The 13,745-nt window shown below is 49.6% G+C and overlaps 6 protein-coding genes across 6 annotated transcripts; 1 reads left to right on the top strand and 5 right to left on the bottom strand.

The window, feature by feature from the left end:
* Nucleotides 1-2,720: 2,720 nt before the first annotated feature.
* Nucleotides 2,721-3,536, top strand: N7503_008260 (velvet factor family protein; the record flags this gene model as incomplete). The annotated part of the gene is made up of 1 exon (XM_057067807.1): nt 2,721-3,536. One exon carries the CDS (start codon nt 2,721-2,723, stop codon nt 3,534-3,536), a length of 816 nt encoding a protein of 271 aa, XP_056918662.1.
* Nucleotides 3,537-4,113: 577 nt separating this feature from the next.
* N7503_008259 (uncharacterized protein) lies at nt 4,114-5,257 on the bottom strand (the record flags this gene model as incomplete). Its single annotated transcript, XM_057067806.1, has 2 exons — nt 4,114-4,892; nt 4,963-5,257. 2 exons carry the CDS (start codon nt 5,255-5,257, stop codon nt 4,114-4,116), a joined length of 1,074 nt encoding a protein of 357 aa, XP_056918661.1.
* Nucleotides 5,258-6,292: 1,035 nt separating this feature from the next.
* N7503_008258 (uncharacterized protein) lies at nt 6,293-7,966 on the bottom strand (the record flags this gene model as incomplete). Its single annotated transcript, XM_057067805.1, has 2 exons — nt 6,293-7,350; nt 7,438-7,966. 2 exons carry the CDS (start codon nt 7,964-7,966, stop codon nt 6,293-6,295), a joined length of 1,587 nt encoding a protein of 528 aa, XP_056918660.1.
* A 452-nt stretch (nt 7,967-8,418) lies between these two features.
* On the bottom strand, nt 8,419-9,107 carry N7503_008257 (mitochondrial 54S ribosomal protein bL12m; the record flags this gene model as incomplete). The annotated part of the gene is made up of 2 exons (XM_057067804.1): nt 8,419-8,751; nt 8,883-9,107. 2 exons carry the CDS (start codon nt 9,105-9,107, stop codon nt 8,419-8,421), a joined length of 558 nt encoding a protein of 185 aa, XP_056918659.1.
* Nucleotides 9,108-9,532: 425 nt separating this feature from the next.
* N7503_008256 (chaperonin-containing T-complex subunit CCT8) lies at nt 9,533-11,428 on the bottom strand (the record flags this gene model as incomplete). The annotated part of the gene is made up of 3 exons (XM_057067803.1): nt 9,533-10,803; nt 10,875-11,245; nt 11,370-11,428. The coding sequence occupies 3 exons, from the start codon at nt 11,426-11,428 to the stop codon at nt 9,533-9,535; spliced, it is 1,701 nt and encodes a 566-aa protein (XP_056918658.1).
* A 269-nt stretch (nt 11,429-11,697) lies between these two features.
* On the bottom strand, nt 11,698-13,338 carry N7503_008255 (M48 family metallopeptidase; the record flags this gene model as incomplete). The annotated part of the gene is made up of 9 exons (XM_057067802.1): nt 11,698-11,750; nt 11,808-11,866; nt 11,922-11,953; nt 12,021-12,084; nt 12,137-12,182; nt 12,233-12,257; nt 12,312-12,552; nt 12,633-12,874; nt 12,931-13,338. The coding sequence occupies 9 exons, from the start codon at nt 13,336-13,338 to the stop codon at nt 11,698-11,700; spliced, it is 1,170 nt and encodes a 389-aa protein (XP_056918657.1).
* Nucleotides 13,339-13,745: the final 407 nt, after the last annotated feature.

Raw genomic sequence — 13,745 nt, 5'->3', positions numbered from 1 at the left:
TCAACGTGCACTACAGCTCGGGCCTGGTGGGGACCACGCGTAGTAGCGCCCCTCTCTCGCCAATGATCCAGGACCTTGGGATTTCGGCGCTTGTCACGCGAATCTGTGTGAAAAATTGCGACTGCCGCTATTTGCCGACAGATGAGCCCCATAGAGGCCGTTTCTTATTCGTAGAGACTAAAGAGTTCAGCTGGTGTTGGTTCATGGGTTCTCAGAGTACCCGCAGGATTGGACATGACCATTCGACCATGATCAATAGACCTTGGGCTTGCACCTTTTTTTAGATCATACAGTGTGTGACTGATCGATACGACGTTTGCCTACATGGCCTGGGCGCTTGGGCCCATTGGACCCATCTATCGTGATTCACCAAGAAAGGTGGTCCGCTTCTCCCCAACTCGTGAACGGCTGCCTTTTTTGAGATCAGATCATACCAGGACCTAACACTCCCGAACTGCCATGCGAGGGATAGCCGGAGCCCACTGCCGTGGAACGCTAAAACATCTTCAATTCCTGGAATTACATGAACTTACCGACTCCTTCCCGAAAGCTTGCCACCCTCGTCATGGGATAACTGGGTCGATTCCCCACTATCACGGCCGAGCTCGGTTCCAAGATTCCCACTGTGGGGTGGAGGAAGATCTCGACACAATGTACCAAGCCCCTGGGTTTACCTAGCTTCACTGTGGGCGGAATTTGCGCCGAAAGAATTAGTCGGTCAGCACCCGGCCTTCGCTAGTTATGCAATTTGGTGTTAGACTTTGGCTTTATCCACTCTATTCCGTCAAAGTTTTTGCGTCAGGGTTTGATTTGATATGGAATCCCGTCCCCGTTCCATGGGACACAGCCCCTAATGAAGAACCCACACAACTTAAATCTAGTATTTCTGTTGATCTACAGGTTTATTCATTGCTGGGTTTTTTTTTTTCTCTATGATTTTCTATAGTTTTGTGCTATTCTCTAGTTTGTGGTGTTTTTTTTTTTTTTTCTCGGTTTTTTTTTCCCCGGGCATTTCATCTGATCCTGATCCTTCCCAATGATTACATTCAGGCGACTATGGGCAAGCCACACCTAGGATCCCGAGTTCCAGGAAACTTTCCCAGCGACATCCGTGCATGGCATATTTCCTGGACGCTAACGCTCATCACAAACTCCAAGCCACCTTGACCGTCCTTTCAAGGGCCTGGTAATGCCAGGGACCAAATTCCGCAGTTCGTCGGTTCATGCCCACGCACAGACTAAATAAAGACACACACCCAACCCACTTCTGCACCTTGAAACCAATGCCTGCTCGGCCCGTTCCCCCGGCTCTTCCCTTTTTTCTCTTTGCCCAGTGGAGCTCCAATCGTAGTTCCGTAAGGGCGGGTCCTGTTTAAGCAAGAAGAAGAAAAAAGGAGAAAAAAAAAACCAGGTCAATACACTTGACAGTTCACAGCCCCGTTCCCTGTTCTCTTTAACTGAAATGATTGGGCCAGCTTTACAAGAAAGCGGAGAGGAAGAGTAATCCAGGGCAAGTTTGACCTAATTTTTCATATGAAGCTGAAAAAGCAGAAAAGAAAAGACAAGAAAAAAACGACCAGTATTATTTCACGACAAATACCAGGGAAAAAGGAAAAGGAGAAAAAAAAGCCATTAAAATTCACCCCTCGCAGCTTCTCCATACTGATTCCACTCTGGATTCCACTGACAGCGGCCACACCGAAACTGGGTCCCATTTTGACAGGCTGCAGCGGGTTATCAGATGTCCACACAAAGAAAACCAGGATATGCAATCCTGGGTTTTGCGTGAATACCTGCACAACTTCGGTCCTTACATATCAAACAAACTCAACTACATCTGAGACATCGGATTTCCCGCGCGGGTGTGGCTGACTGACCGCTTTGTGGATCGTATTCAATGCCTAATTCCATGCTGAGAGTCCACTGTTATTCCTACTTAAGGTAGCGCAACGGCCGCCCAACGGCGCCTGCGCCTCCCAGTCTTGAATAGATGTCGAGGACCCCGTCGCAGCAATGTGGGCATCCCACCGACAGGCCTCACATCGAACCTGCATTTCAACACCCTGGTCCTGTGCCCATGACATATCAACCCTATCCGCAGCATGAACCTCGTCATTTTCACCCTCCAGATGCGGGCTATGAACGTCAGGTTCTGCCCTCATCGGAGGGTCCTCGATTACCGCCGTTGGGGCGCATGACAAGGAACCCAGATCCACGGTATATGCTTTCTGCGGACACTAGCTACATGAATCGCTCGCCATTGCCCCAGACGCTGCCACTACGAATGCATCATCCGGTGCCCATGGTTGCGAATTCACGCGACTACAACGTGCCATATCTAGGAGGTTCGAGTCCTATGTTAGACCATGGCCACGAATATCCTAGTCATCGGTTGCGGACATACGACCAGGAGTCCCAGTAAAGTTCCTTTTCTTTTCATTTTTCTTTTCGAACCACCGCTACCTGTCAGTCGCCCGTCCTCGTGTGGTGTCTCTCTATGAGCAGCTTTACTTGATGAAGAAGTACTGCTGTCCGCGGTAACAGATCTTCAAAGAACCTCTTTCTGACTCCTGGCTTTCTATAGACATAGCAACAGCTCTATGGCTATACCTAGTCCTATACACTCGGAGAGAAGCTCAATATCCTTCGTGGGCAATCAAGGCCCAGCAAGCACACCGAAAGAGAAAGAGCCCGAACGGAATCGTACACCACCTTACAGTATGCCCCATGGCTTCGACAAACTTCTACACCATGAACCCGAATCATCCCCTCCCACCCCGCCACGCCGGAAGTCAACTTTACCTCGATACCATCTTCATGTCCGCCAGCAGCCTATTGCCGCACGAGCATGTGGCGCCGGTGATCGAGATCGACGTCCTGTTGACCCGCCACCAATCGTACAGATTCTTCTCACAGACTTCGACCCAGAATCCGAAGACGACAAAGACACCCTTCAAGATCCCCGCTTCACAGTTGGCTGTCTACTCTTTCCTTTCTCGGACTCATCTACCTGGACCCAACCCCCGGATCCAGAACAAGCAGAACGAGATCAAGAGAAAGAGAAAGAATCAGACGGCGTCGCTCGCGCAGACGACGATTTTTCCACTCCTCTCCTCTCCGGAAAAGCATTCATGTCTCCATTCTACGTCGAAGCCGATCCAGATCCCAATTCTGCACCCACTCATCCCTCTTCAGATGATATCAATCCCCCTCCATCTTCTCAACCTCATAATCTGCGTAATGCCTCCAAACTCCATCAACCTGCTACCTTCTTTATTTTTGCCGATCTCTCTATCCGCACAGCGGGTTTATATCGTCTACAATTCCGGCTTATGAATTGGGGCTCCGTCGAGGATACCGGTCAATCGATGCCTATTCTTGCGGAAGCCTGGTCTGATCCGTTCCGAGTGTATGCTGCGAAAGATTTCCCGGGAATGCGCGACTCATCCATTTTGGCGGAGGGCTTGAAGGAACTCGGGTTTGTGGAGTTGAAAACTCGTGGGAATGGGAAGGGAAAGGGGAGGAAGAGAAATTGATGACATCTTCACTACTTTTTTTTTCATTTTTCTATATCCGTCTGGGGTATTTTCTTTTTCTTTTCTTTATTTATGACAGACACTTTGGAGACTTGGCCGGTGCCGTTGATTTTAGGGTCGGTATATGCTGTTTCGGGCCAGATGGGTTTAACGGGGATGAACGGGGCGTTTCTTGTCTTTTTCCAATCTCTCAAGGATTTTTTTGGTTTTGGTGCATATCATTCGGTTCCTGCGTTTGATATAAGATATGAATGATGAGGCGAGATGACCAAGCTGTTTTGTATGACCATCTGGGGTTTCAGCTTCATAGGGTGGACAGGAGTTTCTCGGTTATGATTATAGTAGATTATACAGAATAGGTTATTATAAGATCATACAGATTATTCGCGTTGCACAGTTTCATGACTGAGATTTTTCTAAAACATAAAATCTACGTCGAAATGCATCTGTAAATCATTCCAAACAGAAACGTTTATCTTCCATTCTGGTATACTGTACAAAATTACAAAAACTATAATACTTAATAAACTAATCGAGTCAATCAATACATAACAACCCAAGAAGACGAAAGACAACCTTAGTAGCCCCGCTGGTTACCAGCAAGATTCTGCTGCTCAGCCGCACGAGTAGTTCTAGGATCAAGCTTATTCATAGGGTCGACATTCTGAGCCTGAGCCCCAGATTGTCCTCCTGCACCGGCACCTCCGTAACTACTACCACCGGCCGCGGCATTACCACCGAAGCTCGGCTGAGCAGTGCCACCCATACCGCCTGACTCGGCACCTGTATTCGTCTGGCATGGTGCAGCATGGCTAGTGGTTGAGTGGGACTTGTTCTCCTGCATAGAGGTGCTATGATCGTCCTCGGTGCTCATATCGGAACCAAATTCACCAGGCTGGGAGTGGGAACTGTGCTCCTGTGTGTTCTTGGAGTAATTCTCCTCACTCTTCTTGTGGTTGTCGAAGGCCTGCATGCCGGGTTGCTGTTGTTGCATACCGGACTGTTGCTGCATACCAGGTTGCTGCTGCTGCTGCCCCTGCTTGTAAGATGTGTTGCTAGGATTGAAGCCTTGGGCATGGGCAACATTTGGACGTTCGCCTTCCGTTCTGCCTTGGCTTGCACGGTTATCTTGATACGGGCTTGAATTAGCTTTGATTTCGAGATTAGGAATGTTTGTGGAAATATGGCTTAGCATACCCATGTCACTGTCCACTCGAGGATCCATCTTGTTGCCCATTGATGAATCATGAGGTCCAGCATTGGATGCACCACCTGTTCTGCTCTGAGTGTAGGGGTCGGAGCCAGAACTGCCACCGAGGTTTTGATTGCCAGTTCTGCCTTGGCTGGCGCGGTTGTCTAGATACGGTCTCGGGTGAGCTTTGGCCCTTGAACATAAGTATATCTGAGCGATTATGGCTTAGCTTACCCATGTCACTGTCTACTCGAGGATCCATCTTGTTGCCCATTGATGAATCATGAGGTCCAGCATTGGTTGCACCACCTGCTCTGGTCTGAGCGTAGGGGTCGGTGCCAGAACGACCAGTCCCCTCGCCAGAGCGGGAAGAGCCAAATGGGTTCGAGCTCCTACTGGGGTGGTTGGTGCTGCCTTTGGTGTCAGTGCCGGTACCGTAGTTATCCTGACCAGGCTCGTTGTAGCCGCGGTCTGTGTCCCTGTCACGATCGGTCATGGCGTCTTTGACTTTGTGCATGAAGTTGGACATGATTGGTAGTAGAAAATAGAAAATATAAAAAATAGATTAGATAAGGTAGTTTGATCTGAACTTGAAGTTATTGGTTAGATGGTTTGAATAGATATAACTTTAAAATGATGAGCAATAAGATGCTACCGCTAGGGGCTTTATATGCCACCCGCCTTGGTTTGCCTCCCAATAAAAAGCTCCCCTCACGAACCCCCCCTTGTGACGCAATATCAAGGTTCATACGAGGAGAAATTCAAAAATGAATCTGAATCAAGACTCATGACGGTCTTATTATCACGGACATGACGCGTCAAACAGGTTCAAACCACGAAAGCGGCTAAATTTTGCTGGGAATGAGGTTAGCCATCAATGTCATCGGTCCTCAAGTCTCGGGTTTGGAAGGTAAGGATGACATCAAAAGATAGTTTCTTGAAGATCTGACCAGTGGGAAGCTCAAGATCCTGATGATGCGGTGATCACGGTACACGAGCTTACCCCGGTTTCGTTCCATGGGCAGCCAGAGGAACCATGGTTCCATATTCAGGTTTTGGAGAACATCTCGATTTCTTGTCCACTTCTGACTGACATTATTATTTGTGTAAGCCTTGTCTTCATAAAAGAATGGCTTATTAAATTAAGAGAATAAGGGGAAGATAAGAATTAAATAGAAGAGAAGGTTTGATATTCGGGGAAGAGTCTATACTCGAATATCGCGCCTTCTTAAATCAGATTATCATTCCTTCCTGAAACAAAATGCATGAGTCGCGCTTCCGCTTGATGGTTTACAAGCAGTGGTCCCGGAGATGGATCTTATTTAATTGATTATCCCCGCATGTAATTTTATATGGTATGACTGGTACTAAGTTGACATTTTCTGGGGTGAGAACAATGTTGGGCAGTGCAGAGAATACATACTATGGAAAATTTGGAAGAGAAAACCCAGATACTAGCAGTTTCCAAAGGATATATACAGGAGCAGGGACAAAAGCACAGTCACAGTATAATTACAAGATATACACAATTCAACTGATCTACTAGATCAGTCTAACCTTCACACTATCGTACAGGTAACAACCTCTTCGGCACTGATGGCTCATACTCCTTATTATACCAATTAGCCTTCAACTCCGCCAACTTCCTCTTATACATAGGATCCTGCTCGATATCCGAAAATTCTGTAAAAAACTCCAACATAACCCGCCCATCGTGCACCAGGTCCAGTTCCCGCGCCAAAAGAGCGCGCATGAACGTTGCCCTGTGTTCACCGTGGCCATTGGCGAGACTATACCACTCATACGCAAGCCGGTGGTAGTCAGCGCGGCTCATGGAACGATTAAATGAGTATTTTACCATTTTCATGATAGACTGCCAACTGCTTAGCTTTGCGATGGGATCGAGTTCAACCTTAGTATTGACCTCGATAGGTTTCCAGTTCGCTGCAGGATGGGGGTTGGCTTTTGTGGGTTTTTGTTCACCGCGCGTTGGGTATAGGCCTTGGTGGGTGAGGTAGTAGAAGTTTGCGAGATATAGACAGGCTTCCCCACTGCCCGCGGTGGCGGCTTTGGACATGCATTCTTCGTACTTCTCCAGGTTGTTCTGGTTCATCATGAGAGACGCATATTCCATTAACGCGGTGGGGTCGTTATACACCAGTGCTGCGGTCCGGATGGCTTCGTCTGATTTGTTGCGGTGTTCCTGGGAGTTGTCCAACTCACCCAGTGTTGCCTGGACTAGCGCGTATAGTCTGTACGGATCATCCAGCAAGCCGCCTAGAACGATATCCTCAAATGGCATGGGTTTGCGTGCCGTTGGGGAAATATACGGTAGCACCTTTTCCTCTAAAAGCTCAGCAGCGGACTCGTACTCCCCTCGCAGATACATGACTTTCGCTTGCAATAGTAAAGCCGGAGGGTATCCCGTCTTCGCAAGATCAAACAGTACATCGAGCTGAGGGTTGTTCCTCGACGGTACAGATGTATCCGTGAACGAACACCGCGCAGAAATCACGGACGGAAGAGCAGCGTTAGCCATTGCACACGCCGTAATCAGCCAGCCGCGAAGGAATCGGTTATCAGCGGTGACCATCCACCCAATACGAAAAACAGCATCGACATCTGCATTCGATCAGTAAACAACTCAAATCCACTTTTCCCCTTGGCCTCGATATAGATCAATATCATCTCGCCGTCAAAGAGACTCACCAGTTGAAATTTTCCGAATAACAAGCCTATCCGGCTCCGTTGCAAATGCCGCTCTGATCAACTGCGTACCCACATCTTTGTATGTACTCTCACTAATCGCACTGGGAATCAAACCATCCTTGGTGGCAGCTGCATACGCCCATCTTGCCTCTGTTTCATGCTTTGCTACCATCGACTCAACATTCCCGACATATTCTGGCTTGATATTGCTCAAACATTCATAGAACATGCCTGTATGATCAATACCTTTCTCCGCCCGCCGTCCAGCGTGCCAGGTAGCCTGGAATACTGCATTCTGTCTCTCGTGCTCCCTGGCTCGCCTCGCGGCGGGTGCGGGGCGTGGTTTCGCTTGCTTCGATGAGGTATTGTGAAATGGTCGCGCGTTGTGTACTCCAAGGTCTCCGGCTTGGAGTAAGTTTGCGCACGGAATGAGGCCATTGTTACGAGCCAAATTAATTGTCGTGGGGCTGGACGCGAGGAATTTCCGGAGGTAGAGCCATTTTCGGAGGGCTGCCTGTGTTCTTGCCATGATAGCTGGTAGCTGGTGGGAACAGGAAGGAGCATAGGTGGTCGGTGAGTTGAGGTTGAAAATCCGCGGAGGTCGGGATTGATCCGCATTTTGATCAGAATTTCGGCGATTGGCAACATTACAAGATCAACTTTTTTACCGGGTTACATTTTGAAGCATGTCTATCTGAACTCCAATATCTAAGGAAGGCAACGAAATTGCTGAAATGCTCAATGCAGTCAATTAAACAAAAAGGAGCCCTTTGTACTCGACGGGTCCATAACAATGCGTATAATATACATTTGCCCCCAACCAGGGCCAACGCTCCAGGATATCCTCGAAGCCCTAAATCCTCGTACATACCCAAGTCTTATAAAAAAACAAGGAGAGAGCAAAGTGTCAAACAAAAACAGCTCTATCCAATCCCATCTCCGATCGGAACCACCAGTCCCTGATTCACTTGTGCTTTTTTCTTACTCCATGACAACCTTGGCACCAAGAGCCTTGAGGGTCTCAATGATCTTCTCGGCCTCCTCCTTGGGCACAGACTCCTTCATGATCTTCGGCACGGACTCGACGAACTTCTTGCTGTCCACCAGTGACAGACCGAGCATGTTCTTAACCTCCTTGATGACCTTGGGCTTGGAAGTAGCCTCGAACGACTCAAGCTTCAGGTTGAAGAGGGTCTTCTCAGCGGCAGCGGGGGCAGCCTCCTCCTCCTCAACGGCAGCGGCAGCTCCGGGGGCACCGGCGCCGGGGGCCATGGCGAAGCCACCGACGGGGAGGTCGGGGATGTTCAGGCGGGTCTAAGGAATCCATTTTAGCTTTCTGGTCTGTCTCTTGCGGCGATCACACTACATGTGATCAAGATTGTAGTCCCATTGACGCAATTAAAGGTGGCATTGCGCTCCATCAATCAGGGAAATTGGTGACCAACCTTCAAGCTCGAAACGAGATCGGCGGTCTCCAGAAGGGTCAATGTGCTGATCTGATCAACAATCTGGGCAATCTTAGGGTTGACAGGGGCAGCGGCGGCCTCGGTAGACTCCCATCGTCGGCTGGCAGGTGTGCGGGTTGTGGGCAGGTATGTAGACGCGATGCGCAGAGAGGACGGGCGGACGGAGCCGGAGAGCTGTCGGTAGGCGCGGACTGAGAGAGACATGGCGGAGATGGGATGAGGAACGAGGAGAAGATTAGAGAAATTCTCAATTGAGGAGACGCTCCGTGGTAGGGGAATGGGGGAGATAATTAGCTTCGCCGCGTTACAAGACGAAAAGTGAGTGATGGGTTTCGGGGAAAATCTGGGTGTCACGTGGCATATATTATGTCAGCTTTGCGATAGGTCAACAACTTTGGGCCGATTTGTATACATCATTCCTGTTTAGTGCAATTATTGTTTTCTTATTTACTTGATAAGGATATATACCATAATGTATGGATGTATTATCATACTCGGCTATACACACCAGGCGACTTTTTTTCGTGATATCGTACGGAAATCTATCAGCGTCCCAACGGTCTCGAAGCCAACAGAAATGAAAGAATCTCAAGTAAAATGCACGTAAACCACGTTATAACACGTTACATTTAATCCTCATCCCAGTTGGGGTTGGGACCAGGCGGCTTGGGTCCACCGGCCTGGCGAGCCACAATGATCTGATCGACACTCAGCACAGTCCGGGCAGCCTCACTAGCCAGACGAATAGCCCAGCTCTTTGAGGCCAACAGGTCAAGAATACCCTCGTCCACGGAATCAAGAGTACCGTCGGAATCACCACTAATCTCAAGATCCACACCGGTAGTCCAGTAGGGTTCTTCCTCCTCGGATGAACTGCCCTCCTCTTCCTCTGTGGCGGGGGTAGTGCGGTGGTGTGCGGTGTACAGGCGGGAGAGAACCTCGGTGGCATCCAGGCCGGCAGATTCGGCGAGAGTGCGAGGGATGACCTCGAAGGCCTCGGCGTACTTGCGGATAGCGTGCTGGGGCAGACCAGGAGTCTTATCAGCAAAGTTGGAGATCCGCTCAACGAGCTGGATCTCAGTGGCACCAGCACCGGGAACCAGACGCGGGTCCTTGGTGATGGCCTTGACAACGTTCACACCATCATCAATGGCGCGCTCGACGTCCTCGAGGTGGTTCTGGGTAGCACCGCGGAGCACAATGGTGGAAGTGCGAGTCACGGCGTTGGCATCCTCTTGACGGAAGACGGTGACGCGGTCACCTCCAATCTCGATAGTCTCGATGATATCGACTTGACCCATCTCATCGGGCATGGGGGCACCCAGGCGGGCCAGGGGAGTGGCGCCAACCACACGGCACAGGCGGCGAAGCTCGAACTTGGAAAGAATCTTGATGACCAAGATGTTGAAACGGTTGAGGTAGTGAAGGGCCAGCTCGCCGACGGTGGAACCAGCAACAACGACACGCAGACCAGAGTCGTACAGCTCCTTGATGGCAGTCTCCAGACGCTCCTCCTCGCCCTTGGTGTAGTCCATCATCTCCTGGGCGTTCTTCAGCAGAACCGTACCCTTGGTCTCGGTTTGGGAGACGTCAATGGGGCAGCTGAACACGCCGACCTTGGCCCTCTTAGCCGATTTGACAACTCCATCCGGCTCACGTCCAAACACCATACCCTTAACGACCTTAGACTGCTCCAAGCTACCACCCATAATCTTAACAACCCGCACATTGTCGACGTTGAAGTTAGTGGGGTTCTTGGGCAGGACCGCAAGGACCGCCTCCGCTACCAAACTAGCCAGAATATCCTCAGTGCCAGACTGCTTGCTAGCCACAACTGTGCGAAGAGCCTTGCTGAGCTCCGATGCTGAGCGCATGTCCTGCAGACGGTCGACCTCGAGATCTAATCACATAAGAAGTAGTCAGTAACCGTATATCCTGTATCCCCCCTGATACCGAGGTTCAAGAGCATACCCTCTAAGACCTTCAGAGCATAGTTCTGTGCCTTTTCATAACCCGAAACAATATCACTGGTCTTCAATCCCAACCGAATGAGCTCCTCTGCCTTCTTGAGCAACTCGCCGGCCAAAACAATAACCAAGTTGGTACCATCACCCATCTCCGAATCCTGCTGCTGGCTAGCCATAACAAGCAGCTTAGCAGCGGGGTGAACCACATCCAGCTCGCGCAGGATAGTAGCGGCGTCGGAGGTGAGGATCATCTTCTGCAGGTGGTTGATGACGATCTTGTTGCGGCCGTAAGGGCCCAGGGAGGTCTGCACGGTCTGCGAGATGGCCTGGCAGGCCTCGATGTTACGAATGACAGCTCCATCTTCGGCGTCGTGGCTGCATTGATAGTGCGGTTAGTACATTGTGGTGCTGGTGCCGTGCTTTGCGAGCGGGACAGATAAGGAGGTGTGGGTGGTGCGGCGGTGGGATGAAGTTTGGAATGGTGGTTTTCTCTGCTTACCTTTGGTACCCGGCCTTAAAGAGGCCCGCTTGGGAGGGCCCAGGAATTGATAGCGACATTATGAGAGGTCGCGTCCGAGAAAGATGCGACGGAGGGGGATATGACGGGGGGGGATGTCGATGCTGGGTCGAGTTGTGCCGGGGTTTTTTTGGGAGCTCGGGGACAGTGGGTTTGCTCCGTTTGCACGAGGGGAACTCACCAGTTGATCGTCAAGTTTAAAGTTGCATCATAATAATTCCAAAGCTATTTTCAAAGGGGATGGTTTCTAATCTAATATTACAATAATAATCGTTCGTTCACTGTCCTTCCTGATTTATCTACTTCCCATTTACCAGCCAAATGAACTGGTTTGCGAACGCAGTGCATTTTGAAACTGGGGCACTATTGAAAACTGCAGTCAGTAATTTGTCTGAGAAACTCCAATGGAGACAGTCTTACTATAGCTTCCAAGGGAGCTGCAGCCATTCTCAGCATAAATATGCTCCGCTTTTTCGAGCCTGCAACTGGTCAGTCAAGAAGCAAATCACCAGGGGGCCGAGAGCTTCATCTTACCATCCACGAATGGCTTCTTCGCGATTATAGCTCTACAAGTAGTGTTAGTAACGATAACCCCGAAACACCTGGGTAGTTCTACTAGACAGGGTAACGTACTGAAGGGTGAGTGGACAAAAATTCCGGTGGTGCCTCCTTCTCTACTTTCTGCATCCGCTGCCACCTAGGACATTGTTAGTCAAGGCATATGACACTAGGGATATGGAGTAACATACAGCCTGACAGCAGCTTCAGGATTGAAGCAAGCCTTAGACATCATCACTGATAGTCACAGTTAGCACATAGTAAGCAGTTTTTTCGTCGCTACTTACACAATCCAATATGATCTGCTTCAGCCTGAATTTACCCATTAGCCAAATAATTCACATATCATACAACGCATGAACTAACCTCCTGTGTCCTTGAGTTTGGCAGACTATACATGTAATTCATAACAAGCGAGCTCGCCTGACCGGAGAAGTCCAGTAAAAGCGCAATGAATAGAGCAACACCCGTAGTGATGAAGCTGTTACTTGCACGCTCGGCCGGGTGATGCGCCACAACATGCGCAATTTCGTGGCCTAGAACAGCCGCAAGGCCATCATCATCTTGACAAATGGGTAAGATGCCAGTAGCAACGAATACTTTCCCTCTAAATAAGATATTTCCATGTCAGCATGCAGTCGCTTCTCAGCCCCGGGCCAGGCCGATGATTCTGCGGGGTCTACTTACCCCGGAAGTACAAATGCATTCTTCATGTTAGGGTCCGCAATAACGTGCACCTTCCAATCAGCGCCCTCAATGGGTGCAAGGGGAATTAATCGCTGCAGGACTCGATCCACCATTTGTGTCACAGGATGATTATCCGGAAGTATCTTGCCGCGCTCTTCGTTGAGAACCTGGCGGTAGGTCTGTTCGCCCATTTCCAGCTCCATTTTCGCAGATACCATGTTGAAGCGGCGACGACCTGTTATCTTTGTTTCGGGAATGTTAGATCTGACTTCTTGTGCGACATATGCGTTGTACTTACCTCCACTACATCAGTGTTGTATAGGTAGACGCCTGATAATCCCAGTCCAATTAGAACGTAGTGTTGTGGTTTCAAGTATCGAACCACATTGTATATCAGTGGTTCGCGCCGTCCTCCTCCTCCGAAGCGATTATAGGTGTTGCGTGGGTAGCTGAATCGCGGGCCCGAGGAGAATGCTCTGCGTGGGATTTGGGGAAGTCGGCATGTTGGTGATTTTTGGAGGCTTCGGGGGTTTTTTCTGGGTAATGTATTGAATTTCCACTGTGAATATGTTCGAGGAGAGATTATTTGAGTTGTGCGCGACAGCTGGGTTCCTGGCAAATGAGAAGCGCGGGCTACTGGTTGCGCGCACGCCGTCGGGAGCGGGCGAGCACTACAGATAGTGCGCAAAATAGATGTTTTCAACATAGTTTCAGTGGCAAATGACCATGTTTGTTGATTTGAGTCGGATGAAGAGCAGGGTTCGATCCGGAGGTGTGACTCGAAAGTTGGAGGTGCTCTGGCGCGAAAGCGGAGCCATCGGCGATAAGCAGCCACGCTTCCGGCGTTTAGCCATGGAAGGATCTAGTGAGCCACAGCACTGCGCAGAAACTACATTGAAGGTTCTACCAGGGTTTACAATGCAAAGTGTGTAGTCATCGATCAAAATGGGAATCAATTATGCGGCTATATCAGTCCAGGAGGTCGTCACGGAATTTCAACAATAACCAGAAAAATGATAAAATAACCTATCCCATCCTCACACCATAACCAAGACCGTTAGAGCATTGTAAACAGATGTATATCCAAAACGGCACCAATCCACAGGAAAAGCG

The sequence above is a fragment of the Penicillium pulvis genome (genome assembly GCF_028828015.1).
Source record: "Penicillium pulvis strain IBT 33274 chromosome Unknown contig_7_segment1_segment0, whole genome shotgun sequence".
Classification (NCBI taxonomy): domain Eukaryota; kingdom Fungi; phylum Ascomycota; class Eurotiomycetes; order Eurotiales; family Aspergillaceae; genus Penicillium; species Penicillium pulvis.
This window is presented reverse-complemented; position numbering and strand designations above follow the sequence as displayed.